The sequence below is a fragment of the Ursus maritimus genome, unplaced genomic scaffold (assembly GCF_017311325.1).
Source record: "Ursus maritimus isolate PB19 unplaced genomic scaffold, ASM1731132v1 scaffold_14, whole genome shotgun sequence".
NCBI lineage: Eukaryota > Metazoa > Chordata > Mammalia > Carnivora > Ursidae > Ursus > Ursus maritimus.
The window spans coordinates 55,866,878-55,893,557 of record NW_024423786.1 but is presented as its reverse complement, the minus strand read 5'-3'; the positions used below and the strand labels follow the sequence as shown (position 1 = coordinate 55,893,557).

Genomic DNA, 26,680 nt, shown 5'->3' with positions numbered 1-26,680 from the left:
CCGTTTGCTCATAACCTGTGCCCGCACACGTATGTATCTAGGCTTTGATGAAGAGTCTAAGCAGCACAGCACAGTAACGAGGGAGGGACGCATGCAACCCCCTCCCCCAGTCTACATGCGCTTCCAACAGCCACACGCAGCGCAGAATCAGTGGCTCTCACCCCGGAGGGGATTCGCATTCTCTGGCCCCAGGATGGTGGCCCTCTGGCAGCGCAGCGCCGAGCCCAACGTCCCAGCTACGACTTACGATTCTGAAAGGAGGGCCAGCTCTAAAAGCAGCCTGACCCCTAGGACCATGGCCGTTTCTAGGCTCGAGCCCGGTGGCTTCAGGGTTAGATGGAGCCTTGTTCTCTCTGGTCCTGATGCCGCCGGACACGGGGTGTCCGGGAGGCCAGGGCGCCGCTGCGCCACCTGGCGGTCCCCGCGTCTCTCCTACGAGGGCCACTTCCAAATGGTCGTTTTCAAGATGGAGGGGTGGGGGTGGAGGGGGCGTGCTGGGAAGGCCAAGGCGGGGTGGGGTTTCAGGTTACCTGGCTTGGGGCAAAGTCTCTGCTGCAGAGACAGGAGCCCTCCGGAGCGGGTGCTCGAGCGGGTTAGGACATCTGTCGATCTGACATTTTTCTAGGGCCTACCGGGTGCTGGCAACACTGCTGGGTGGGCGTAGTGGGGGGCTCAGCAGCATCGCTGGCCCTCATGATGCCAGGAGCCCCTCTGGCTGTGACATCCCATGTCCCCCGACACAGCTCAGTCCCCTGGGGGCATAACTGACCATGGGCGAGAGCCCTTGCTTTGTTCCTTCCTCGGCATCCTGGGACTTAGTCCGGTGGTGGTGGGGGACGCTCGAGGTCCAGCGCCCGGCGACTGCACACGGAGGGCGTGGGGACAGAGCACAGACCCCTTGATTCCATCTATGGTGCCGGCAGCTGCCCTGCCTCTCAAGGCTCAACCTACTCGTGGAAGCTTTCTCCGAGTCACGACTTATGCTAACTCTGTGTAATTGCTGTTTTTCCTTCCCCTCCACGCACCTCTGACAGGAATATTCAGAAAGATCCTATTTCCACCTTGTGTGGGATCGCGGAGTAATTACCCATGACACACGTCTTGTCAAGTCACATGGAGAAGCCGCCAGCTTCTGGGATGAGACGTTGACAGCTACATCTTTTCTTCCCTTCTTCCCACTCTGCCAGTGGCTCCAACGGAAAGTTCTGGCTCTTTCCTGAACACTTTGGTCGGGTGTGGGGCAGAAGCTCTGCAGGGCTGCTCAGCGATGGACACACAGGATGGAAGGAGTGAGAGGATCTGGGAGACCTAAACCGCCCAGGTAGTGGTTTCTGGAACACAGGGCTCATGCCCCCGTGCCCCCCAGTACCTCTGGGTGCGGCTCTCCAAACAGGTCCATCAGCATGACGCAGGCTCGTGCCAAGTGCGGAACCGACAGGGGGCTGACTGAGCGAACTCGCAAATTCAAGAGAAAGCAGAGACTGGGCCTGCAGGGGCTGAGCCACATCCCCGACCCCCACCCACTCGACGCCAGGAGCACCCGGTCATGACAGTCACAGATGCCCCCAGAATCAGGACTGCCAGTGAGCCTGCTGAGGAGCCCCACGTGCCTGAGAGACAAGGCCGGCCTGGCTCTCACCGTCCCTGGGACAGCCCCAACCCTGGGACTCGTTTCCCCACCAATGAAGGGAGCAGGCGGCCCTCACACGCAGGCCGCCTGGGGCCACCTCCCTCACCTGCAGCAGGTGCAAAGGGAGGCCCTGCGGGTTCCCCCAGGGAGAGTGGAGGTGCCCTCACAGCTCTGCCCAAGAGGCCTGGAGTGCAGCATGGCCCCTGGACTGAGTGTGATGGGAAACCAAGGTGTGGGAGAGGCAAAACACAGGAGCAGCCTGGAGGTTTGGTTTCTGGAATCATCCGTGACCCCTGATGTGGGAACGGCTTCCAGTTGCATCATATCAGCTGTCAATGTGACTGACACCCTGGGTGTGCCCGAGGTGGGAGCTCCAGGCTGGGGGTTTCTGGAAGCTTGGGGCAAGGGAGCAGGGGTGGCGCGAGAGGTCAAGGCAGAGCGGAGCAGAGGTCGTGATGTCTATTTATTCCCCACACGTTTTCTTGTCACCATGGCTAGCACTCAAATTAGGACCCATCTCGCCAGACGTGGGTCGGACTGCGGGTGGCCGGCAGTGGCCCGTCTTCCTACTAGTTACCTACAACACACACGGTACTGGGTCTACCTTGCAGATGGCCCGGACCACCAGGGAGCCCCACATGATCCGATGCCAACACTGGTGCTCGCAGACCTGCCCTCCCCCCCCATCCTGCCCCAGTAGAGGCCGTGGGGATATCCGCAGTGGCCTTGTGTCCTGGGCAGGCTGCCTGGCCACAACTGGCATGCCTGCCTCCCGGGAAGCAGCTCTGGTGGCTGTGTGGCAATGTCAGGCCAAGGTGAGGGGCACCAGGGACCCCGCCGGCCCCCCAGCCCTGAACAGGACGAGCCTGCAAGGACCCAGACATAATGGCTGGTAGGATAGCCTGTGGACAGAGGGCAGTAGGCTGGACACCCAGCCGGGGGCAGGCTGTAAGGTCATGATCGGCCCCTTGGGGTCTGTCGGTCATGAGTACTGGGATAGGAGTATCAGAGATGAGACACATGTCCATCAAAATGCTCGACTGGAAGAAAAGTCCCAGTACCTGGTCCTGTGTACCCCGGGACGGTCCCGCCCCCTGCTCCCAACTGGGGTGCAAGGTCACGGAAATCGTCTTTTAGGAAAATGCGTCCGAAGAGCTCCTCACACGAAAACCTGCGGTCCGAGGGGCAGGGTGGCCACTGGCGCCCAGACCGCGGCTGGCAGTGAGCTCATCCGAGAAGAGCGCGGCCGGGAGAGGCCAAGGTCGACTCAGAAGTGGCTTCTCCCATCTCCTCTGAAAACAGACCGCGGGGGCTGCAGAAAGGGGCTCTGGGAGCCATGGGTGTCCCCGACGTGGCTTGACACAAAATTGTTTGCTTCCTGGAGAGTGGCTTGGGGACGACCCCCGCCCCGGAACAGTCTAGAAAACACTTTCACGACTGGGTTTTCAGGGGGCTGGGAGAGATCAGTGCTGGTCTGCGTTCACGGCTTGCTGGCTCTGTTTCGAGAAGGGTCTGGGGGCCGTGGGAAACTACAAACAGGGAGGGGAGGGCGAAGGAGTAATAAAAATCCATCTTAACATGCAGGTCCAATTTCTGTTTCTTTTTCTCTCTTGGATGGTCCAAGGGGAGAAGACGGCAAAATGCGAGACGGCTTCCAGTCGGTGGGAAGGAGCTGGTGGCACTGGGAGGGCTGGGGGGAGAAGACACGAGGGTGGCAAGTCAGGCCACGGCCCAGGCAGCCCCGTTCACAGGCTGGGCGGCACCCGGGCGGCATTAGCGCAGACGTAGAACGTCGCTGCAGGCTCTGGGGCTGAAGATACGGAAATGCTGGCGAAGGTGTTTTGCAGATAAGGTTAAGACATATAACAAATGCAAAACCGGTCTCAACTAGGTTTCGTTTTTTCCTTTAAGAGTGCTTTAAAAAAAAAAAGAAAAGAAAAAAGAAAAATGTGCCCAAATAATTGACATTCATTGCTGCAGGTGGAGAGATCAAAGCTGTTTTCCCTGTTCCTCAGTGTTTCTGGCTTTTAAAAAATTTTTTCAACTTTTTAAACTATTTTTTTTTAGTAATCTGTATTCCCAATGTGGGGCTCGAACTCTTGACCCCAAGATCAAGAGTCACACCCTCCAGGGTCTGAGCCAGCCAGGCGTCCCGTCCTTTGAAAATTTTTTTTTTAAAGATTTTATTTATTTATTTGACATAGAGACAGCCAGCAAGAGAGGGAACACAAGCAGGGGGAGTGTGGGAGGGAGAAGCAGGCTCCCAGCAGAGGAGCCTGATGTGGGACTCGATCCCGGAACGCCGGGATCACGCCCTGAGCCGAAGGCAGACGCTTAACGACTGCGCTACCCAGGCACCCCCGGTCCTTTGAAATTTTTAACAGAAAATCACGGTCAAAGGAGAAAGGAGGACAACGAGGCCCGGGACTGCCGGGTGGGAAAGCCCCATGCCAGGAAGCACATCTATGGGCAAAGGATGAGTCTTGGGGCCCTGGGGGTGGCCCCCGAGCCAGACATGGCCACCGGGCCCCCAGTCTGTTTCCAGCAATCCTGCCTTAACAGCTGCTTCTGGCAAACACACACACGCGCACGCACACACAAGGCGAACCCCGGGCTTGCAGTGTGAGGCAGCGCGGGCCTGTCGGCCTCCCTCCCGGGGACCTCACTGGCCACCGCTGTGGCTGCCCGAGGGTTTTCTGCACAAACGCGGACTACTGGCGCTCAGGCCACAGCACCGCCAGGGAGCCGTGGGGGCTCAGCCCTCGTCCACACAAACCCCACTCAGGTGACGAGTCCACCCACAGATGGCCACCGGGAAGGAACAAGACCCGAGTGGAAACACGTGGAAAGGGGTCTGATGATCCCAGACACCCCCCACCACGGAGACCCTCCCAACCCTGTGGACGCAGGGCCATCAAATAGGGGCTCTCCCCCGCTCACGGCCCACAGGGACTCACGTGGGCAGTCACTCCTGCTGGTCGTCATTGCTGGCACTGGGGGTCCGACTTCGGATCTGACTTCGGAGCTGTTCTATCAACTCTGGGTTCTGCTGCTGCATCTGCTGGGCAAACTGCTGGCCACTGCAGGGGAGGCAGGCCCCGGCTCAACCAGGAGGCCCAGGCCCCTCCTGGCCCTTCCTAGGCGCACGCCCCCCACAGGCAGCGCGACCACTCCCTGGAGGACGCGGGGTCCGACGGAGCGCCCAGGGACACAGTGCCCCCGCTCTTACGCTCACGGGTGGGCCCCCACCCCACCTGAGCCCCACTGAGCAGGTCTACTCACGCCTGGATGAGACTGGCCAGGTCGTTCTGTGAGGGGCTGGTGCCGGGAGTCCCCAGGGGGTTGTGGCCGCCCGAAATCATCCCGGACATGCTGCAAGGAGAGCCCACGACGTGACAGCCAGCCCAGCCTGCCCATTCCCACCAGGCTCTGCTGTTTCACCCACACGGGCTGCCCTGTGTTACTGTCCGGCAGCCCCTCTGGGGCCCAGGGCTGCCCTGGCCCAGCCCACCCCTCTCTCTGATGGCAACTGCTCTGAGCTCCAGCAGCTCACTCGGGAACAGCCTGTTCTTGGCTTAAAGACAGAAGTCCTCAACCAGGGGACACACGGCCATGCCTGGGGATGCTGGCCGGCCCCCACAGTGTCGCCACCCCGGTCAGCAGTGCTGTCGATGAGAAACTCTGCTTTAAGATCTGACCACAGTCTTCACCAAGTTACAGAGAATCACCATGTGACCCAGCAATTCCGCTCCTGGGTGTGGACCCAGAACTGAGCCCATGACGCTCAGGGAGGGAACCTGACACAGAAGGCCATGTGGTGTGAGTCCACGTGTGTGACATGTCCAGAACAGGCTCTTCCGTGGACGGGGAGGGGGCTTGTGGGGGCTGGGGACTGGAAAGTGTCTCTAATGGGCACAGGGACTCTTTTTGGGGTGATGGAATGTTCTGGAGTTAGATGGTGGTGATGGCTGTGCAGGTAAATATACCTAATGCCACTGCACTGTAAACCCTAAAATGGTTAAAATGGGCAAATTTTACATTATATGCATCTTGTCACGATAAAAAAAGAAATCTAACCCCAAGTCCCAAAGAAAGATGGTGTCACTTACAGCTGCTGAACTTGGGGATTGTTCATTAGGTTTGATGCCTGAAGAAAAGAACACGTCATCAGACACCGCAAGCGCCCACACCCATCTTCAGACCGCAACACTCCACCGTGAGCGCCCTCAGCTCTCCCGGCACGCGCACCAGGCCAGGTCGACGCCCTTCCCCGACACGGTTTACCACTTTGATCATCCTGTTTGGGTCTTGTCCCTCCTCAGGACCCATTTTAGGAAGCGGCCAAGCGGGGCGCTGAAGAGGGCCCACCCGGCGTGGCTCACGGGGGCCCGGCTAACCTCTGTGAGACACCGGAGGTCAGGTTCTCGGCTCCACAGGCCAGTCTCTGCCCTGACCACCACCCCGCGTTGCCATCGACGCAGCGTGGCTGTCCGCTAACAAGATTACAAAATCCAGCCGCCCCCACGTGCAGGAGGTCGAGGTGTGACCACTGCCGGGCTGAACCCTCCCGTCCTCCGAGGGCTTGTGCCCCCAGCCCCGGGGCGGAGCCCGGCCAGCCGCCCTGTGTGCCGACTCCCCTGTGTGCCGACTCAGGAGGCAAGACGCTCCTTGTTGCCCTAAAGGCATTTCTGCCAGAGGGTTGGGGATTTCTCTCTTCCCAACACGTGAAGACCCTGGCCTGAGGCCCCGTGAGCCAGCCGTGTAGCCTGCGGTCAGTGGACACTCGTGTGCGGGGCCAGCCCGGCACAGACTAGCACTTCCGGCATTAAGCCTCTGGCATCGGAAGGTGGCGCTGCCGCCTCGGGGGCATCCACCCGAACCTCGGGCAGCAGGTGCGCTGTGCTGCCACAGCGCGAGGAGGAGAGTGAGCTGGGGAGGGGGTGCCGCCTCTCTGGGAAGCAGGAGGCAGAATCGTGGGTCCTTTGTGCTCAGTATGGAGGGGTCTCACTTGGGGCAGTGCCTGGGGACATCTGTGGCTGTCACACAGGAGGAGCTCCTGGCGTCGAGGCGGTGGGGCTGGGGATGCTCCTCGGCCCACACGGCGCCCCGGTCCCGCCCTCAGAGAACGGCCAGCCCAGTGTCGGCAGGGCCCAGGCCGGGCAGCCCAGGCCCGTGGCAGGCGGACGCAGGCCTGGGTGGTGGGCCTGGACCCCGTGGGAGATGGGAGCGCAGGTTACCATGCTCATGAAGCTGGGGTTGTTGAGCAGGCCGGCGATGTCAAAGCTGCCGACACCTCCTGTCTGTGGGGGTGAGAAGAACCCTGGTGAGTGATCGCAGGACCATGACACTGGCCCCTGGCACAGACGCAGAAGATCCCACAGGGAGGCAGCGGAAACCCTAACAGGCATAGGGCTCCGACACCCTCTCAAGCCAGCATCCAGGCCTCGCGGCCACACGCTGCTTTGTCAAAGGCACGCGTCACAGTATCGATCACTTAGGAAAGTACCGTGTAACGCTCTGACATCTTGGGCCCCCGCGGAGCCTGCAGGGCCCTCAGAGGTGACCAATGTCCACCAGTCCACCGCCCACACCCCCAGCCCTCCTCCATCAGGCTCTCACACTCCGGGCCACCACCCCCTGCCCTGACCGCCCCAGAGCCAGGTCTCCGACAGCTAGAGTCGGCCCCCAGCCCAGACTCTGCTGAGAGCACTCACCTAGCCTGTCCTAGGCCTGCACCCCCTGCCTTACCCGTTCCTTCCCATGGAAACCCTGGTAAAGAAACTGGCCCACATTCCCGTTCCCTCCTGCTCCCTTCCCCGGGGCCACTCACGGGACTCGGCGTCTCTCTCAACTTCAGCTCGGCTATCTTGAGGTTCGACTTATAGGTCTCGTTATCAGGATCCAGCTCCAAGGCCTTTTTGTAGTAGGCCACGGCTTCAATGTGCTTGTTCAAACTGGAGAGCGCGAGGCTGGGGGAGAGACACCGGCGTGTGGGGAGAGGGCCTGGGAGGCTGCCCGCCACTCCAAAACCACTCCGGTGGTCGCCGTGGCCTAGCGTCTGGTGGGGATGGTGGGGACGGCATGCAGGGCCGTGGGGGCTGAGAGGGTGGGTGTATGAAAAGAATTCAAAGGCACACGGGCTGCCGCCCCAGAGGGATCCACACAACGGGCTTGAAGGCCCAGAGGAGGGCCACAGAGGCAGAGGGCAGGGTGGTCAGATGTGGCTGCCTGTTCTTGACCCAGAATTCCTAAAACGCCAAACTCCCCAAGTCACAGGCATCTCCTGGTATTCCTAATGAGCCCCTTTGATCGCACCCGAGTTTACGCCCATGAGGTGACTCAGGATGGGGCTGGTGGCCAGGAAGAACAAATCTGGCATGTGAGGGGGAACCTCGTGACCCCAAACCTCTGGGAGGAGAAAAGGCTGGACAGCAGGCTGCAAAACTGAACGAGATGTGGAGAAAGTCCCCATTGCTGAAGGCATCACGTCCCACTCTAGGGAGACAGAGCTCCCGCCCGGGGACCCTCCTGGACCCCGCCCTGCGGAGCTCTTCATCTGCGTCCTCTGCGGTGAACTGGTGCGCACAAGTGTACCTCCAGCAAACCGCTGGAGCACAGGAGAGCGAGCGCTGGGAGCCCTGATTTACAGCAGCTGGGTTGGAAGGAGGGGAGGCCCAGATTTAGGACATGTGAGTGGGGCCGAGCCCTGACTCCCGTTTAGACTAGGATCAGGACGAAAGCAAACAGCCAGACGTCTGGCAGGTGGTGGGGCGGTCCAGGAAGGCAGAGCTGCCGTGGCCCCTCCCGGCCCCCAGGGCACTCACCCCATCCTGCCATAGGCTTTGCTGTAGGACGGGTCTATGCAGATGGCTCGCTCACAGTCCTGCACAGCCCCCGTGTAGTTCCCGAGTTTGCTGTAGGCCGCGGCTCTGGGGAAACAAAGCAGGGCAGGCAGAGCTGGGGGGCTTGCTCGCTGCCAAGGAGGAGCCTCAGCGTCCCCATCGGTCAGGCGGGGGAAGGGGATGGGACACAGGGTTGCCAAGGGCTTCTGTCTGCGGAGCACCTGTGCTGGGGGCTGCGACAGGAGACAGCCTCCGGGGGAAACTGAGGCAGGAGGCAGCGCAGCTTGGCGCAACGATGCTGCAGAGTGCCTGGCTGTGACAGGACCAGGATCTGAACCCCGAGTGCACGGGCGCAGCACCTGGGCTCTGCCCACCGTCGGGAGCCGGCGCCCATTCTACGTTAGGGAACATCTGACGTTAGATGGTAACTGATCCACTGTGAGCCCCCTGTGCAAGCTCTCAGGGGGCTCCTCTCACGCGAGATGGTTTCTCGGGCTGCTTCAGGTTGTAATACTGCACTTGGCAGTTCTCCCAGGTTTTGAGGCACAGAAAGGCATCAGATAGGAAACACTGAGCGGCTGGGCAGCTGGAGGCCGTGTGGGATTCCCGGGACTACGCATGCAACTCTGCTGCCAATCTGCTTGTGTTATTGCCCCGAAGAGTCAAAAGAAAGCAACGAAGACGACAAGCAGTTCTACCCCAGTGGGAGTGCGGCTGACGTGCGGCCCCTCCTCCGGCCTCGGCTACCCACCATCGGCTCTGGGGGCTTGTGCCCTGAAGCGCAACCCTGCATCCCACGTCCCGCTCAGTCCCTCTCGTTAGCACAACAGTCTGTCCTGGGAGGCCATGGGAGAGCGGAGGCAGCTTCCCCTTCCGAAGGACGGGGCAGGTGGGGATCCTCACGGCCAGCAGCGGCGCCGCCGTGAACGCGGGCCCAGAGCGTCACCCGTGGTCTGGCTTATTTCCCTGCTGCGCGTCCGTGCAGCATGCTGCCCTGATTTTAATTTTTTTTTTTTAAAGATTTTATTTATTTGACAGAGATAGAGACAGCCAGCGAGAGAGGGAATACAAGCAGGGGGAGTGGGAGAGGAAGAAGCAGGCTCATAGCAGAAGAGCCCGATGTGGGGCTCGATCCCATAACGCCGGGATCACGCCCTGAGCCAAAGGCAGACGCTCAACCGCTGCGCCACCCAGGCGCCCCTGCCCTGATTTTAATCTTAATGCCACGCTCAGCTGTGCTCAACTGCACGCTGGCCGCTGGCCACTGATCTGGGGCTCTGGCTGAACCCCTAAGCGACAGGACAAGCACCTCTCCCGTGCGCGCCCGGCCAGTACCTGTTACAGAAATAGACCGCGTTGGCCGGGTTCAGCTCGATGGCTTTCCCATAGAAGTGCACGGCAGCTTCAAAGTTCTCTACTTTCATCTGCTCGTTTCCTAAAGAGAAAGAAAAAACAGTATACGCCCTGCTGTTCCCGTCGGGCCCGAGGGCTCTGAGTCGTTAGGCCCGGCTTTCCTGGGGTTTTCTCTGAAGGTGAGACGACTTTGGGGGGCAGGCTGCAACACTCAGATGTGGGCTTGGGGGGGCGGGGTGTGGAGGATGTGGTTTGCATCTGGCATCCTGTGGGTTCTGGCCTGAGCCGGTGCTCTGTGATGACTGTCACTGCTTTGGTTGTGACATCTAGAGACATATGTCTCTAACACTGTCAATTTTGCTCCTTCCTTTGGAAGTAACTAAGTTTCGTGAAATGTAATTCAAATAACCTAAAACTCACATTTTTAAACTCTACAACTTAGCAGTTTTTAAATATTCACACCACCATGATCTAATTCCAGAACATTCTATATTTCCCCAAAAAGCCGCGCTGACCCTCTCAGCAGTCATCCCCCATCCCCTCTCCAGTCTCTGACACACACTAACTCATTTCTGTGTCCGTGGAGGAGCCTACTCTGGACGTGGCACACATGTGGACGCACATGCCATGGGGCCTTCTGTGTCTGGTTCCCTCCCTGAGCACTGGGGGCTCAGGGTCTGTCCCCAGGGCAGCGTGTGTCAGCGCCTTGCCCGTTTGTAGCCGAGGACATCCTAGAGCATGGACAGGTCACATTTACCAGTTTATGGACATTTGGGCTGTTCTATCTTTTGGCTGCTGTGGACACACGCCTGCATTTCTCCTGGGCCCACACCTGGGAGGGGAGCGGCTGGGCCACGTGCCCACCACGCGACCACGTGTGGCTGTCAGAATGCCTTCCACGGCCAGGCCTGCCCACATTCCCACGGGCCGTGCACACCTGTGTTTAGCGGCCCTGTCTCCCGAGGCCGTGTGCCGTGTGCAGCCTCGCAGTACCGCCCTGCACCGCCGGGGGCCCGCCCGCCAGCCCGCAGTCCAGGTGGGGGCGGTGTCTGGTGGGGGTGCAGACGGCCCTGTCTCACCTTCAGTTTTGAGGCGCTCCGCCTCAGCCGAGTCCTCCTCTGAAGGCGGAGCCTGCTCGGGGCTCCTTAGGTCCTGCGGCGCCTCCTGGCCCCAAGGCAAAGACGAGCTGTTTAAGGGGCGGCGGGCAAGCCTGCCGCCTCCCTCCTGCTCAGGGACCACCCGCGAGGGCAGCTGAGCTCCGAGGGAGAGCCCCTCAGACAGGGGGGCTGGTGCCGAGCCGCCCACTTCCCCGTCCACAAGCCGGGCACCGCGGCTCCGCAGTGGGAAGCCTGGGAGAGAACGCGGGTCGTGCACGGGTGCCCCAGAGCCCCTGGCTGCTCTTGCTGTTACCTCTGCTCTGGGAAGCCCAGAGGCTCACCTTGCCCACAGCAGCCGCTTCAAATATTTCCGGAAGAGTCTGAGGGAGAGCGAGGTCGCGGTCTTCCACAGTCACCCCAAAAGCAGTCTCCAGGCACTGGATTGCAACTGTGGGGGGGACAAAGGCATTTTCTTCTGAACGCAGCCCAGACTTTAGGACTCTGGGGCTCAGAGGGAGTCCTGCCCCCGAGAAACCCAGGTCAAAGGCCTGGCACGTGGCAGGTGCCAAAACACCACCTCCCACCGTGTCACCGCGGGCTGAGCCAGCTGGACACCAAGGGGCTGGTGGTGGGGTCTGGGCAGAGGGCCGCTTGAGTGCCAGTCCGGCCTGGGCTCCTTGCCCCCCTGGCCCCATGTGGCTTCCAGGGGGGCCATGGCTGCTCCACCTTCTTTTCAGAGAAAGCCTTTCTTCTCTGATCAGTGGAGTTGCACCCATGGCGTGGTGGAGGAGAATGTTCTGGAAATGTCCCTCGACGAAAACTGGGGACAGTACCAGAACACCCGCAGGAGGCTGGGCCTGCGGTGACGGGGGCTGGCTACATGTGATGGGAAGGAGGGAGCTCAGCGGACCCACACACACCTTCCAAGCTCTCCTGGGCGTCGGATGAGAGCCCCCCATGCCGGAGCTGGTCGTGCAGGAACCGGATGATGGCGTAGGCCAGGCGCTTCTTGTTATCCATCTTGAGACAGGAAGAGACCACGCCCCGGGGTTTTTAGGATCTGCAGACCCAAGTCGAGGGCGTGAGGAGCACAGATGGGGGGCACGGGTGCTGCTGAGACAGTGCCCGTGGCACCTGCTTCTCCAGGCCCCCCCTGGACCACTAGGCCCCGGCTCACCAGGCCTGCACCAGCCCTGGCCCCAGGGAAGCCACTTTAAGCACCCTAGCCAATTCTACCTGAAGCACAAGTGAGGCAGAAACAGTTATGACCCCGTTTCACAGATGAGACACTGAGGCTCCCGTGGGCAGATGGAAGAATGCTCCCAGCCATCCTGCCTGCTTATTCTAAAGAAGGCCACGTGGCCTTGGCCGTCACCACCCTTTCACAGCCTCAATGGCACATGGGGGCTCCCAGGGATGTGGAGGGCCGCCCCGCAAGTGCTAGTCCTGCAGGTCTACGAACCCCGAGTTTTAGCTAAGCACAAGCCAGACCCCAGTCCCATCCGCTTCTCCATTCAGACTGAGAAAACAAACTGATGGTTCTCCAGGTTCTCAGTCCCCCGAGGGACATGAAGGGGTTGGACAAGTATTGTGGGGGTGGGGAGCAGGAGATGGAATGGGGGCAGGAGGGGAGGGGCCCAGAGTAGACCAAAAGGCCCCAGAGGCACGGAGCCCTTCCCAGGCTGTCCAAGGGCCTTCTCTTGGTCCCTCTGCTATGTGCTGGACTCCCAGGCCAGGAGCGATCACGCCTCGGGGGCTGTGGACCACGTCTGGGCACATCTATCGTGCTCCCGGCATCGGCGGTGAGGACCTGCTGCTCAGCCCCCAGCTCCCAGCATGCCCACACAGCACAGAACGATCCGGCTCCAGCGTCTGCAGTGCCCAGGGGAGAGGCCTGGTCGGGAACACTCTGGGCGTGAAGGGTCTGCTACCTGAAGGTCTATGATGGGTCAGGCAGGGCACAACACCGTCGCACCCCCTCTGCACCACACCTCCACGGCTGCTCCTGCTGACAGAGGCAACAGGCTGGGGATGGGGGTCTGTGAGGAGCGGCCGGCCCGAGGCTGCTCAAGTCCACCCGCGCAGCCAGAACCCACAGCAGAAAACACCTTGGTCTCCCCAAAACGCCTCCAGTGGGGCAACAGCCTGTGCCCCACAGAAAACAAGGAGTGGGCCTCTTGACCACATTCTCATGAACCTGTTACCAGCCACGATGGAAGCATCCATCATGCAGCCCCAGGCTCTCCACAGAGATGGTGCCAGTAGCGGGGGGGGGGGCGCTGGGCAAGGGCAGTCAAGACACTCGGTGCTGGCCGTGTGCAGAGAGCGCGGTCTCTGGTTCACGGGAATCTATGTCCATCAACAGCTGCTTCTCAAAGGGAGGGAACGAGACACAGAAGGCCACACGGCGTGAGTCCACGTGTGTGACACGTCCCGAACTGGCTCCTCCATGGACAGGAAGGGGGTTCGTGGGGGCTGGGGGAGGGGTGGGGAACGACAGCCGATGGGCATAGAGTTTCTTTTTGGGGTGATGGAATGTTCTGGACTTACAGAAAGGGGCAGTTACACAGCAGTGTGAATATACCAAAATGCACTGAATTCTAAGGTATGTGAATTATACCTCGATCTTAAATAAGGGAGAAACCAAAAACACCCGTGTTCCATAAAGCTGGTGAAGGAACTAAAGCTCTTGAGGATGGTAATGAGCTCCCCATCTCTGGACACAACGACCCCTTAGCCAGCAAGAGCCTCTGGCTGGAGAGCCTCCCTAGAACTGGAAGGTGTGAGGTCAGGATGGGCCCGCACCTGGGGGCGAGTGGCCAGTCCCAGACCAGAGGACCTTAGGGGCGAAAGAGGGGCCCACAGAGATCAACCACCACAACCCACTCATTTTGAGGGAAGCAAAGCCCCAAAAGGTGAGTCCTGCTCCCCAAGGATCTAGAGAGCGAACCAGTCGGCCTGCTGACCTCCGAACCTAAGGAGAACGGACCGAGTGTCGAACTGTCCTCATTTTAGGCATTTGTTCTGGCAGCAGTACTGTTCACGACAGCAGACAGGCAGACACGACCCCAGCGTCCGTCCGCGGACGAATGAGTGAACAGTGCGGTCCATCCACACACTGGAACATGATCCAGCCACAGGAAGGGACTCTGACACCGGGCTCAGCGAGAGTAGCCAGACCCAGAAGGACACATCCCGCAGGACCCCACTCCCAGGAGATCCCGGATAAGTCCCATCCACACAGACAGAGAGGAGCTGGGGGAGCCAGGGCTGGGGAGTCCGTGCTTCCTGGGGACAGAGTCTCTGTGTGGGGAGATGGAACGTTCTGGAGATGGGGGGGGCTGCAGGACGGGGTTTAGTGTGCTTCATGCCACGGAGCTGTGCACTTAGAGATGGTTACGATGGTAAACTTTGTTTTGTGTCTCTTACTATAATTAGAAAATGTTTTGTTTTGTTTTCAAAGTCTGAGGTCCTCCCCTTCAGACGTACGATCCCAGGACACTTTGTATGTTGTGTTCCAAGTCAGGCCTAGAGGGTCACGTTTGGGCAGCGGCCTGTGGAGAACGAACCTTGCATTCTTAAGTCCCTTAAGTGCCTGCACCCCACCTATGTGTTCCAGGCACCACTTCTGAGCACGGTTCCCCTCCCCTCCCATGGGTCACTCACACCGGGCTTTGTGCACACATACGTGTGTACGGGAGGACAGGGCTCGGTCTTCCCTCCCAGGGAACGAATGCTGGTCCTGATGCTGATGGGCGCTCGCTTAAGACTGGACTGAGAAGGGAAATCTGGTCTTCAGCAGACGTTTCCTGCTCTCCTGGTCTGAGTGGTGAAGATGGGTGGGGGAGCAGTATATGAGACTACTGAGGTTCATGGAGGCAAGGGTTCAAAAAACTAAAGACCAAGTCCTGCTCCTTTCTCGCATACTTTCAGCCCTTCCCATGCCCCCAGCCCTTGGAGCCTCAGGGCTTCTGCATGCAAGGATCCCCTGCCCCCAGTGGACTTGAAGCACTCTGGCCTGATCTCCCTGGCATCAGCTCTCACTGCCTGCCTCCTGGGCTTCTCCTGGTCTGTCGCTTGGTCTTCTCAAATGCCGGCCCCTCGAAGGCGATTCACCGTCAAGAAGTCAGAGCCTCTGGAGCCTGCCCTGGGTCTGGCATATGGGTGACAGGCCATGGAGGCCTGATTGCCTGGGAGGACACGGGCCTGGACTCATGTCTTAGGCCCAGCCATTTCTGCCTGAGGCGTGTTCCATATCACCTTCCCCACCCTAAGCTAAGGAATGCTCTCTGTCCCATTTGAGAGTCCCAGCCAATACCCTCACTGTCCTCTTCTATAAAATGGGTTAACAGAGGTGTCCTTATCAGCTGTTCCAAGAATTCATGACTTGACGCAGAGTTTCTCTACCTTGGCACCACTGACATCAGGGGCTGGATCATTCGTTGCTGGTGGGGGGGCGGGAGCCGTCCTGTGCCGAGCAGTGTTAACACCACCCCTGGTCTCTGTCCCGTATGCCCTGAGGCAAGGGGCACAATCTCCCCTGGGTGACAGCCCTTGGATCAGGGGGTTCCAGTGATCCCCAGGAGTATCTGTGTTCTGGAACCATCTGACTCCTGAGGTCCTGGTTTGCTGCACACATTGAAATACACACTGAGTGGGAAGGAGAGAGGGGGTGACTCACAGACGCTGCAGTCACCCTGATTTGCACCCTCTGACCCCGGGGGATTTCCTCTGGGGTCCAGCATGAGCAGGGACGGGACTCAACATTTTTCCAAATAATCAGCGCAGGGTCTCTCCTGCTTGGCCCTAACATTAGGGGCAGGTCACTGTCCATGGGGGCGTCCTGAGCACTGTGGGGGTTCCGCAGCATCCCTGGCCACACCCCTTCAATGCCAGGAACCCTCCACAGTGGTAACCACCACAGATGTCCTCAGACACGGCCGAACTACCCAGCAGAAAACCCCTGGACTCTAAGTGGGAGAAGTAAAGGCTCTAAATGAGCACGAGTGACTTTTCTGGCCAAAGAACCTCGCCGCCAGCTTTCTGGAAACCTGTTTGCACATTCTGGGTTTCAGCCTGCAGCAGAGGACTCTGTCCCGAAGGAGCCGGCAAGGCATCTGACACAGGTGGGCCTCAGAAACTTGTTTCTTTGAGAGACAGTCTGCGAATCTTACTTCCGCGCACGGCTTTTGAGATGAACCACCTTCTGCTCTCCACGAAGCTGGGCCCAGCAAAACACGAGGACAGCACTTTTCCTCGACTCCTACCAGGCACCCGGACCCTTCAGAACAATCACAACTTGTAGGGTTTTGGCTGCCGGACAGAATTCTCAGAGAAGGCCTACTCTCTGAACAGTGAGTGCTTTATGAGCTCTCAGAAAGCAGCACCGAGGTGCCGGCCACACAGGGTGCCCGGCGAGCCTGGCGAGGGTGGAGTGGGGGTCCTGGGGCCAGCTCCTCTGGTGGTCTTCACACTCTCTCCCGGCTCTCAGTCCACCTTTTCGTTTCCTCACTTAAAAACAGAAACAGCCTCTACTTCTTTTATTTCCCTGCCCAGAACTGGTCAAAGGGAAAAAATGGCATGCCTCCCTCGAATGACCCCTGACTACCCCCGCCACCCGGGCGGTGGAGCGCCCGCTGCTGAGGACTGCCTGCCTCCATCCCGAGCCCGGAGCTCTGCTCACAAACAGCAGTGTGCCAGGCCAGTGCCCTCATCCTCTCTCTCATCCTAGCACACCCCCAGTGTCCGAGCAAGGACCGTCCCAAGGCTTGAGTCCACAACCCTCACCGCAGCCTGTTTTCTTCTAAAATGCTGCCAGAATGCTCTGCATGCTTCAAAACCATCAAAAGCTCCTTGGAACTTCGTGAGTGCGCATGTGATGCCCTTCACCAAACCCTCACTGGCTCCACTCAAACACACTGCTCGCCTTTCCTCCAACCCATCTGGAAACTCTTAATTCCCTTCAACACCGAGCTGCAAAGTTATCTCAGACAGAGCTAGATGCCCTTTTTTTCTGGCAAAGTCCAAGTACCAGCCTTATCACCAGCCCAGAAGGCTTTAAAACTGTCTGTCATCCATCCCCCGCCCTCACCCAGACTCTAAGCACTGGACAGACATCTTCCCTTTCAACCCTAGCAACTCAGCTGTGTCTGATCCACATGGTCTTGGGAAAATGTTAGATCCCTGTCAAATTCAGAGCCACCTGACCAAGTTCTCTGGAAGACCAGAAGAGACAACAAACCTTGGGTCCTACCTACCAACAATTTCCTTTATTCCTTCAACCCCCCTGCTGAGCATTTCCCACAGGGGCTAGTGTTGGGTCTTTGGCAAAACACACGTAGGATCAAAGTCAGACCACAGGTCGCAATCTGGGGCAGAGCTTAACCCCATTTACAGTGGCTCACTCTTCCTGAAAGACTCAACTAGAATACACCTCAGGTGAAATTGCTGGTGTGCGAAGTGCTTTCCAGGCCCCGAGCTCAGTGCACTCCATGCAATGGCTTATGGAGGGGGGTCAGTGATCATTTTCTGAAAAGGGCCACGGGGCTTCTGTGGAAACCACTCAACTTTGTTCTTGTGCAAAAGCCGTCATAGGTTTCGTGATGGAGTGCTCCCACAAAACTTCATTTACAGAAACAGGCTGCAGCTGGATTTGGCCCCCTACTCACAGTCAGCTGAGCCCCTGGGTTGTTTATGCCAATCCCCATTGTACAGAAGGAAAAACTGAGTCTCAGAAAGATGGGGTGCTACCCGAGGTCACCCAGCTTAGAAGATGCAAACCAGGAATTTCGAGCCCCGCAGTCGGACTCCAGAGCCTAAACTCCGAAGTGCCCTTTCCTCTCCCCACAAAACCTGCACGTGATTTCTTGAGTTCATACCCACGCCCTTGTGCACACGCAGTTCATGCTGGTGAAGAAGCACTGGCCTAGAGGAAGGTTTAACTTCCCCGCTGTGGACACTGTGGACGGTCCTCCGTGAGGAAGTCCTGGGCACCGTCGGGTGTCAGGCAGCATCCCTGGCCCCCACCCACTTGATGCCAGGAGCACACCCAGTCGTGGCAACAACAAATGACCCCCAGACATTGCCCTGTGTCCCCCACGGCAACAAAACCACTGGTCTGGGGATAGAAAAGCAGACAGACCAATCAGAGATAGAAAACCAAAGGAAATGGGGACATCCTCCAGCCTAAGGGATGCAGACTGCACACGTTTTCTGACACCTAATAAACTAGCCACTCTCTAGTAAACTCTTAACAAGCAGCAGGAACCTGAGCAGAGAACGTTCTACTTATTTAACTTCACAGTGAGCCAAGGAAGTACGTCTTCCACGGTCCCTGTTTTAGAAAAAAAGCGCTGCTCAGAAACGGAAGGATCTGCCCAAGCTCACACAGCCAGTGAGGAGGTGGAGCTGGTCCTCAGTCCCAGCTCCTTCCCATCTCTAGCACAACCGACAGCAGACCCTAGCTGTGAAAGACCTAACAACCGCTGACCCCATTAAGCTCTCACTTTGCGCTAGGCCCTGTGGCTTTAATCTTCCCAAGACCCCCACCCCACCCAGTCAGGCAGGAACCGTAACGACGCCCGTTTTACAGCGGGGGAAACTGAGGCTTCGAGAAGCCAAGAGGCCGGCCAGGTGGAGAGCGGCGGCGCTGGGACAGGACCCCGACCTGTGCCCCACGAACGGGACTGTGTTTCCGGACAGCAAAAGACACCCTCACTGCCTGCGAGCCACTTTCACCTCCTGCTGTCCACCCACGGGCCTGCGAACCAGCACTTCCCGGGCCTAGGGTGCGGGGCAGGTACAGCAGGGCCGGCGAGGGCCTGCCCGACGCCACCCTGCCTCAGTTTCCCCTTCGCGCCTCCCACTCACAGCAGCCAGCAGATCGCGGCGACCCAAGCCCCAGACCAACCTCTCCTTACGGGCCCTGGAGCCCCGGGAGCTCTGAACCGCGGACCCCAGGCCCACCCGGCTCTGCGCCGGCCACCCCACGACTCACCTCTCAGGCGGCCGAACGCCGACCCACCGACGGCTGCGCCTGCGCACCGCGGCGCTGCCCGGCCCCGCCCCCGGCCGCGACGCCTGCGCGGAAGGAGGCGGCTCCGGTTGGGTTTTATTCTGCGCAGGCGCGTTAATTATCGAGGCTGGCGCGGGGAGAAGTGACGTAACTTAGAGGTGGGGGCGAGCTGGTCGTTAGGGCAACTGACCTCTGCGACCGAATGGAGGCCGGAAATCAGGACGGATTTCCCCTCTCGAGCGGGAATGGAGCGGTGCATGGTGGGACAGTGGCAGACTCCGGCGCGTTCGGCAGAGCCGGTCACGTGGCACCGAGCCGGCCACGTGGTGTTGCCGTGTTTGGGTATCTGGCGCCTGGAGCGGCACGGGCGCTCTGTGAATGGCAGCGACTGTTACCCACAAGCTTTTACACTTATTCACCCACCCATCCACCCACAGACGCATTCTTTCATTCATTCAACCCCTAAGACGTAAAGGAATACAGGAAATACTTGTTTACAGCAGGTGCCTAATAGCCCACAAATATTTACCGCAAACCAACTGTAAAAACCAGGAAAGTGTGTGCTCGCGTTGCCTTGTACTGTGGTTGACGAACCGCAAACTAGGAAACGAGGACGTAAGTTAACCCTTTGCCCTTGATGGCAAGCGCTATAAAGAAAAAAGGGCGCGCCGCGGTTATGACTGGGGAGGCAAGTGGGCCGGGACGGTTAGGGAAGATCTACCTTGTAGATGTGGACTTGGAGGATGAGGAAAAAACTCCAGGTACGGAAAACAGCGAAAATGAAGATTAAGTAGGCTAAAGCTTGGTGTGCTTAATAGAGGGTGTGATGAGGAAGTTCCCTAGGATGTCTCACAACTGATCACCGTTAGTGATGAAGTTGCAAGAAGTGTTCTCCTAACTCACTTTTATCCCATTTAAAACGCATGCATGGTTAAAGCCCGGAGTTCTTTAAGTTCTTTTGCAGAAATTAGGGGAGTAGGTTTTTTGACCATTTTAGTTCTAGCAAATTTTTCTACCTGGGGGCCTTAGTTCAAGGTTTTGTTGTTTGTTTTAATGGGCTACAATAGTTACAGGTTAGGGTACTGCACCGTTTCGAAACACCTGTTGTTTGAAGTCCTGGATTCATTTACTGAAGCTTTCTCGATTTTTTAAAAAACTGCCTTTAATTTAATTAATTGATTCACCGGATTCTGCTGATGTATGTGTCCCGCCTCTATTCGTTAGATGCTAGAAGTTGGGCAGGATGCTCGTTGGCATAATCTACAAAGAGCGCCTCAGATCTGGATGGTAAGCGGTCACTAACGTGACGCCCTCAGGTGAGGGAGAAAACCTGCAAAACTAGCCGAATACACGGTTATGAAAGTAGAAAGGGGGCAAGCACAAGTGAAAACGGGAGCTAGAAGCCCAGGCAGAAAAGTCCCGGCAGAAAAGAACCTCAAGCACACAGGCTTCCGGGAGCCAGCTGTGTGTGGTTTCCGTAGAAACGTCCCTCCCGGGCCTCCCCGAAGGTTCCGCCCTCTCGCCGCTAGAACCAATGATGGGCAGGAAGGGTTCCAGCGCGTGCGTGGAGTGCGCCAGCCTTCCAAAGCACCGCCCCGGGGGTGTGGGCGGAGCTGGGCCGCGCCTGCGCCCTGTCCTTCGGCGCACGCGCCCTCCCAGCATTCAGCGGGCGCGCGGGCGGCTGGCACCTCACTCCCGGCTGCTGCGGACCCTGGGTGGACAGAGGCGGCCTGCCGCGGCAGCTGAGGCAGCGCGACGTGGACCAGGTGGAGGGAGGGGCCGCCGGTGCACACCCGCCAGCCATGAAGCCACCTGCAGGTACCGGCTGCCCCTCGGAGCGGCCCCGCTCACCGGACCCGGGCGTCCCCTCCACCCTCGCGCCTCTCGGGGTCGCGACTCGGGCCTAGGAGCCGAGCCTAGTGACCCTCTAGGGGCTGGAGCCTGGGGGGAATGGGTCGGCGAACCCGGGACCCTGCCCCCTGGGCGGCCGAATGAACGAACCAGCTTTTCCAGCGCTTCATTCATTCAGCCAACTCCGTGTGTGTGGCTTCAGCTGAGCACGGGTCGGGTCCTGGGGGCGGACCCCGCGGGAGACCGGGAGTTCTAGGCGGAGTTTCAGAGCCAGAGACAGGCGTTCAACCAGCGGAGAAGCAAGGCAGGGCTTTAGAGAGTGATCGGTGGTGGGGCTGACGGCGCTTCTCTGGAGAGGGCGGTCCCTGAGTGGCTTCTCCGAGGAGGTGGCCTATCAACCCGGACCCAGCGGGGAGAAGCAGCTATGCTGCTAGGACCTGCGGGAAGGCCTCCCCAGGTGGCGGGAACTGCGAGGGCAAAGGCGGGGAGGCAGGTGCACGCGGAGCGCGTTTGGGTAGCAACAGGTCATTTCGGGGAGAACACAGCTGGGACTCCCTTTTATTTTAAGGGCAGGGGGGCGTCGTGAAAAGGTTTTCGTTATGGGAGCGATGGAATGTGCGTCCTGTATTTAAAAATTGCCCAAGCTGCTTTGTGGTGTCTCCTGACCTGCCGGTCTCTCTTCCCCCCAGTTCTTTCTCCAGCCGACTGTGATGATAATTGCATTAATGGTAATCATAATTAGGGTTATTGGGGCCTCAGGAGGGCAAGAATGTTGTCTGCCTTGTTTGCAGCAGAATTGTTAGCCTGGGACCCAGCAGGTAGGTAGCAAGCTGAAATACTACAGAATGAATGCATCTGCTCCAGATTTTCAAGTCCTAGCTCCTCCAGGAGATTTTGCTAACAGTTCTCAGCTTACACACATCTCTTACCTTGTCCGAGCTTCTGGAGTCCTTTTTTACCGCCAAATGTAACACAGACCCACATCTTTCTTCTGCAGTTCTGAAGTCCACAGCGCTCTGCGAGTGGAAGGATTTTCCCCAAGCTCGCTGCAGTTGGTCAGAATATCAACCTGTCCTGGCTCAAGAGCCTTTCTTTTTCCCACTTGGTGTATGTCAGTGGTCCTCAGCTGAGGGGGGGGGGATTGCGCCATGCCAGGGGACACTGGCAGTGTCTGGGGACATCTGTGATTGTCACGACTGGGGATGCTCCTGGCATTGAGTGGGTGGGCACCAGGGGTGCTGTTCCATACCCTACAGGGCCCAGGGTGGATTCCCACCCCAGAGAGCGACCCAGCCACAGATGTTGATAACGTTGTTAAAAAACCTGCCCTAGAGACGCCAAACACGGGTCCCAGATGGCAGTACCCTGCAAAGATCCCGTCCCTCTTCGGCATACACAAAAAGGCGGTAGTCCAGGACCACTGTGGCCCTGCTCAACTCCCTGCCATGCCAGAGGGGAAAATGGGGCACAAGTGGGTATTTCCTGGAGGAGCTTCTACTGATTCTGCATTCCATTCCCTGCTGGGGGATCACATGAGCCTGTGTTCATTAATTCAAGTAACTCGGGGCAGGTATAGCCATTTGAGACATACAGGTGCTGCAGGGATGCCATTGGGACATCTAAGAAAGAAACATGGGATGGAAGATTGGCAGGGTTGGGCTCAGGGCAGAGGGAGCAGCCTGTGGGAAGGCCTGGGAGATACCTTGAAGAAAACAGGTGTGGCTGGGCCAGGCCAGCTGGCCAGACCTGCTGTGCAAGACCCAATAGAGTCTAGATGGTGTAGACCAGGGATTGGCAAACTGGTCGGTAAAGGGCTCGCTCGTTTAGGCTTGGTGAGTCGCATACTCAGTCTCGTGCAACATCATTTTGACCCTGCCGGCTGTACAAAAACAGATTGTTGTTTGCTGACCCCGGTACAGACTTCCAGTAAGGGTTGAAGTGGGATGGCGCCCTGGAAAGGGGGCAGGAAGATCTGACAACCAGAGATTTATGAAGCGGGGTGGGGTGCATATGATACACTGGTTCACAGGGTTGGAGCCAAGGTCAGACTTCATGGGTTTGAATCCCACCTCTGCCACTTGCTGGCATGGGATCATGGCATGACACTTGAATTCTCCAAATCTCAGGACCTCCGTCTGTACAATGGGGGCCACATAGGACCCAGAGTTCACAACTGTGAATCAACGAGGGAATGAAAGTAAAACATCTTTACCCTGAGCACTGCACAGCAGTTTAAGCGACTGCTGTTTTTATAGACCACAGTCTCTTATCCAAAAACTCTTGGGGCTAGGGATGTTTCAGTAATATGGAATTTCTCCTATTTTTGGAAAGTAATACAGTATGAATGTCACATTACATCAAGGGATGTCGGGGGTAGCACCTTGTAGTCAAACAGGTTAACTCAGATGGAGGTGTAGACCAAATATCCACCCAGCACTGCCGATTTGGGGGCTGGGTCATTGGGGTGTCCAGGGCCCTAGGCGGTGTCCAGCAATATCCCCGTCCACCCCCCACACTCGATGCAGTAGCATCGCTCTCCAGTTGCAACAAGCAGAAACACCCTCAGAGATCACCCAGTGTCTTCCCGGGTACAGAATTTTCTTCTGTTTAAAGGATTGGTCACCCTGTGCACCCCTGCAAAGCCCTTGGGCCTTGCCTACCTGCATGGGGAAACTGTGTTCCTGCCCTTGCCCTCCAGCCCCTCGTTAGTCTAACCCTAACTCTGTCCTTGAAGCACACAATTTCAGTGTGGGGCTCTGTCTTCTCTGTCCAGCCTGTGCAGGAGACGCCCTGGACACAGCGGCCCCGTGCTCTGTGGTGAACTACCTAAGATGGGACCTGAGTGCCCAGCAAATAGGGGAGCTCACTGTGGAGCTCATTGAGCAAACTAAGCGTGTGTATGACCAGGTGGGCTCCCAGAAGTTTGAAGACGTGTCGTATGAGAGTACCCTCAAGGCGCTGGCTGATGTGGAAGTGGCCTACACAGGTAAATCTGGGTCAGGATCCAGGCAGGGAGGCAGAGCAACTATGGCCTTGGAGCTCCTGGACCCTGGCCATGGCTGAGGCCTCTTACTCCCCAGGGGGGTGGTGATGGATAAAGGAGCTGACTGGGGGTAAAGGCATCTGCTCGGCAAGAGGCAGCCTGGAGGGCCGCTTGTTCCCCTGCGTGCCCTACTGCACAGCCTGGCATGCCGAGTCCTCATGGGCTACGACGTCTGAGAGTCCAGAGCAGGACAGCATGTCTAACAGCACTCCTCTCCAGAAGCCAGCTCAGGTGCCAGCCTTGGAACTGGAGCCACTTCATGCTCCTTTCTGTGTCCCAGGAGATACTTGTTTTTTCTCTGAGCCACTGAACTCGGCCCCCTTTGCTTTTCTTCTCCCCCCTGCGCTTTGGGTAATCTGATGCCATCAGGTGTCCTCATCACCACGCAGCTGGCTCCTTCTCTCCTCCTGGGGGTCTGTTTGCTCCCTTCGTGAGGGATGAGGTGCTCAGTCAGACAGATGTGGCCCTGCTTCCCCGAGCCCCTCTGTAGAGGTTGACGGTGTGGGGACAAAAGACCGAGGCGGGGCTTGCAGCAGAGAACTCTGAGCTGAGGAAACCCCGCCCCTGGATCGCTAGCCAAAGTCCTTTCTCTGGGAACCTTGGAGAATCTCTGCTGGGGGGTTTTTTCGAAGCCTCCTGCTGCCGTGTTTGCCAGATGTCCCGGGTTTCTGTGCTGCCTGCAAGTGGGTGCGCCTCAATCTCCCCCCTCATCTCTTTTCAGAGAGGCTCTTGGCAGTTGCATGATGCCAGTTCTTGCCTGTTGGGCAGAGCCCTGCCAGACACCAACTTCACTCCTACAGCCTTTTTTTCCATCTCCCCACGGTAGCCAAAGGAATTTTATTTTATTTTACTTTATTTTTAAATATTTTACTTATTTATTTGAGGGGGAGAGAGAGAGTGTGTGCACACCAGCGTGCGCACACGTATGCATACGTGCATGATGTGGGAGGGAGAAGCTGACTCCCCACTGAGTAGGGAGCCCAATGCGGGGCTCGGTCCCAGGACCTCGGGATCGTGACCTGAGCTGAAGGCAGACGCTTAACTGACTGAGCCCCCCCCCCCCAGGAATTTTAAGGAAACTAAAATTGAATCACAGCATTCCCCTCAGCCAGCCCCTCAGTGTCTTTCCACTGCCCTCTGGACAAAGGCCAGAGTCCTCGATGTTGCTTTTGGTGCGGTTTGCCCCTCTCTGACGCTCCTAGTAGGGTTTGTGTGTGTCCGGCCGTGTGGCCGCTTAAACTCGCTCACACTCTCCCGTTTCGGGGCTTCACACAGCTCCTGCTTTTCTGGATGTTGGGCTCCTCTGTGATCATGCATTAACTCCCCTGAGGAGCCCCTTCGTGGGCCCCCTCTGCTCACAGCGGCAGTTTGCATCGATCCCACACTCTGTACCACTTTGTTGTCACACTTGATGCAGTCACAGGCGCTTGTGAGCCTGTAAATCCCAGTCGGACGTATGCTGTTTCTGTCCTTTTCACTGTTCTCTCTCAGGCAGCCGGCGGCAGGTCTGCCCTGGGGCCACAGGAACGACCAAGCTATGATTTGAATACAGGTCTTTCCAACTGAGAATATTTGTTTTTTGAAACTAAATGCTCTGTTGAGATCTGATTTATATATCATAGAATTTGCTCAAAGCATACATTTCAGTGGTTTTTATATTCAGAGTTGTCCAACCATCACTATGTTCTAATTCTAGAACATTCCATCACCCCAAAGGGAAATCCTGTCCCCATCAGCAGTCACTCTCCACCCCCTTCCCAGCCCCCGCGAGCCCCCTTCCCATCCGTGGAGGAGCCTGTTCTGGACGTGTCACACACGTGGACTCACACACCGTGGGGCCTTCTGTGTCTGGTTCCCTCCCTGAGCGTTGTGGGCTCAGGGTCCGTCCCCGGGCAGCGCGTGTGGGCACCTTCCTGTTCCTGGCTGAGTGGCGTGCCGCGTGTGATGGACACACTGTGTGTGTCCGCCCACCTGTCAGTGGGCATTTGAGTTATGTCCTCTTGGGTTATTCCCGGTCCAGCTGCTGTGAACCTGTGATTTTTACGTGATTTTTGTGTGATTGCATGTAGGCACCTCCTGGTGTGTTGCCGGGTCAGGCGGTGACTGTTAAAAGCTTACACTCTCACAGCCACTCACACTTCCTCTATTTAACGAAACGCTCTGTGTAAGTTAGGGAATCACTTATGAATTTAAAATGCTGCCATCAGTAGCCGTGGCTCTTTTTCTGGAATCAAGTTATTTTAGCCTCTCTAGGTCTTGTCATACTTCTCTGTTATGGTCCTTCTTTCCTTGGAGTGTTGAAAGTTGACTCTGTTTCCATCGGATTGTGAGATCCCCAAGGATGTAGATGACCACGCCCTTTCTTTCTTCCGGCACCCGGCCCAGGGCCCAGGGTGGAGAGCGTGCACGGAACAGATCGGCAGACACGGATGAGCTGCGGGCCTGGTGGGGGTGAGGTCGGCACTTGCCAGTTTCTCCCTGGGGCCTCTTTTCACACCTGTCCTGTTCTCTCCCCGTTTCAGTTCAGAGGAATATCCTCGACTTCCCCCAGCATGTTTCTCCATCTAAGGACATTCGGACAGCCAGCACAGAGGCGGACAAAAGGCTGTCCGAGTTTGATGTGGAGATGAGCATGAGGCAGGACGTGTACCAGAGGATCGTCTGGCTGCAGGTGAGGACGCCGCGAGGCACCGGGCATGCTGGAGGTAGACACCCGGGGGTCAGCCCGGCGTCCAGATGGGCACTGCTGGGTTGATCCTCTGTAGACGTGATCGTTCTGTTCCTCAGACTTAGAAGGTGGAGAGCTGAGGGGCTCTGGGGGCGGCCGGCGAGGGCGGGGGGGGGGGGGGG

The 26,680-nt window shown here is 58.0% G+C and overlaps 2 protein-coding genes across 6 annotated transcripts in view; one reads left to right on the top strand and one right to left on the bottom strand.

The window, feature by feature from the left end:
• Positions 1-2,080: 2,080 nt before the first annotated feature.
• SGTA (small glutamine rich tetratricopeptide repeat co-chaperone alpha) lies at positions 2,081-19,016 on the bottom strand. 4 transcript variants are annotated; one of them, XM_040629661.1, is made up of 13 exons: positions 15,330-15,496; positions 14,611-14,744; positions 11,843-11,982; positions 11,264-11,370; positions 10,905-10,989; positions 9,808-9,907; positions 8,455-8,559; positions 7,461-7,599; positions 6,868-6,930; positions 5,740-5,777; positions 4,913-5,002; positions 4,588-4,710; positions 2,081-3,320 (listed from the first exon to the last, which is right to left on the bottom strand). In XM_040629661.1, the coding sequence occupies exons 3-12, from the start codon at positions 11,940-11,942 to the stop codon at positions 4,596-4,598; spliced, it is 942 nt and encodes a 313-aa protein (XP_040485595.1). In that variant the 5' UTR covers positions 11,943-11,982; positions 14,611-14,744; positions 15,330-15,496; the 3' UTR covers positions 2,081-3,320; positions 4,588-4,595. The 4 variants fall into 4 exon arrangements, with proteins under 4 accessions (XP_040485595.1, XP_040485594.1, XP_040485596.1 ...); XM_040629660.1 differs by lacking the exons at positions 14,611-14,744; positions 15,330-15,496 and adding an exon at positions 18,919-19,016; XM_040629662.1 differs by lacking the exons at positions 14,611-14,744; positions 15,330-15,496 and adding an exon at positions 18,832-18,938.
• Positions 19,017-20,591: 1,575 nt separating this feature from the next.
• THOP1 (thimet oligopeptidase 1) overlaps positions 20,592-26,680 on the top strand; it is a 22,435-nt gene continuing 16,346 nt past the window's right edge. Inside the window, exons 1-3 of one of the 2 annotated variants that reach the window (XM_040629657.1) lie at positions 20,592-20,754; positions 23,561-23,773; positions 26,353-26,501. In XM_040629657.1, coding sequence (XP_040485591.1) covers positions 20,739-20,754; positions 23,561-23,773; positions 26,353-26,501 — 378 coding nt within the window. In that variant the 5' untranslated portion in view covers positions 20,592-20,738. The remainder of the gene's footprint in view (positions 20,755-23,560; positions 23,774-26,352; positions 26,502-26,680) is intronic. The other variant, XM_040629659.1, reaches the window with a different exon arrangement.

Coding starts and splice junctions, on each gene's coding strand:
- SGTA (XM_040629660.1), bottom strand. CDS start 11,942: ATGGATAACAAGAAGCGCCTGGCCTACGCCATCATCCGGTTCCTGCAC. Junction 9,908..10,904: donor GGAGCGCCTCAAAACTGAAG/GTGAGACAGGGC, acceptor CTTTCTCTTTAG/GAAACGAGCAGATGAAAGTA. Junction 8,560..9,807: donor GCGGTCTATTTCTGTAACAG/GTACTGGCCGGG, acceptor TTGTTTCCCCAG/AGCCGCGGCCTACAGCAAAC.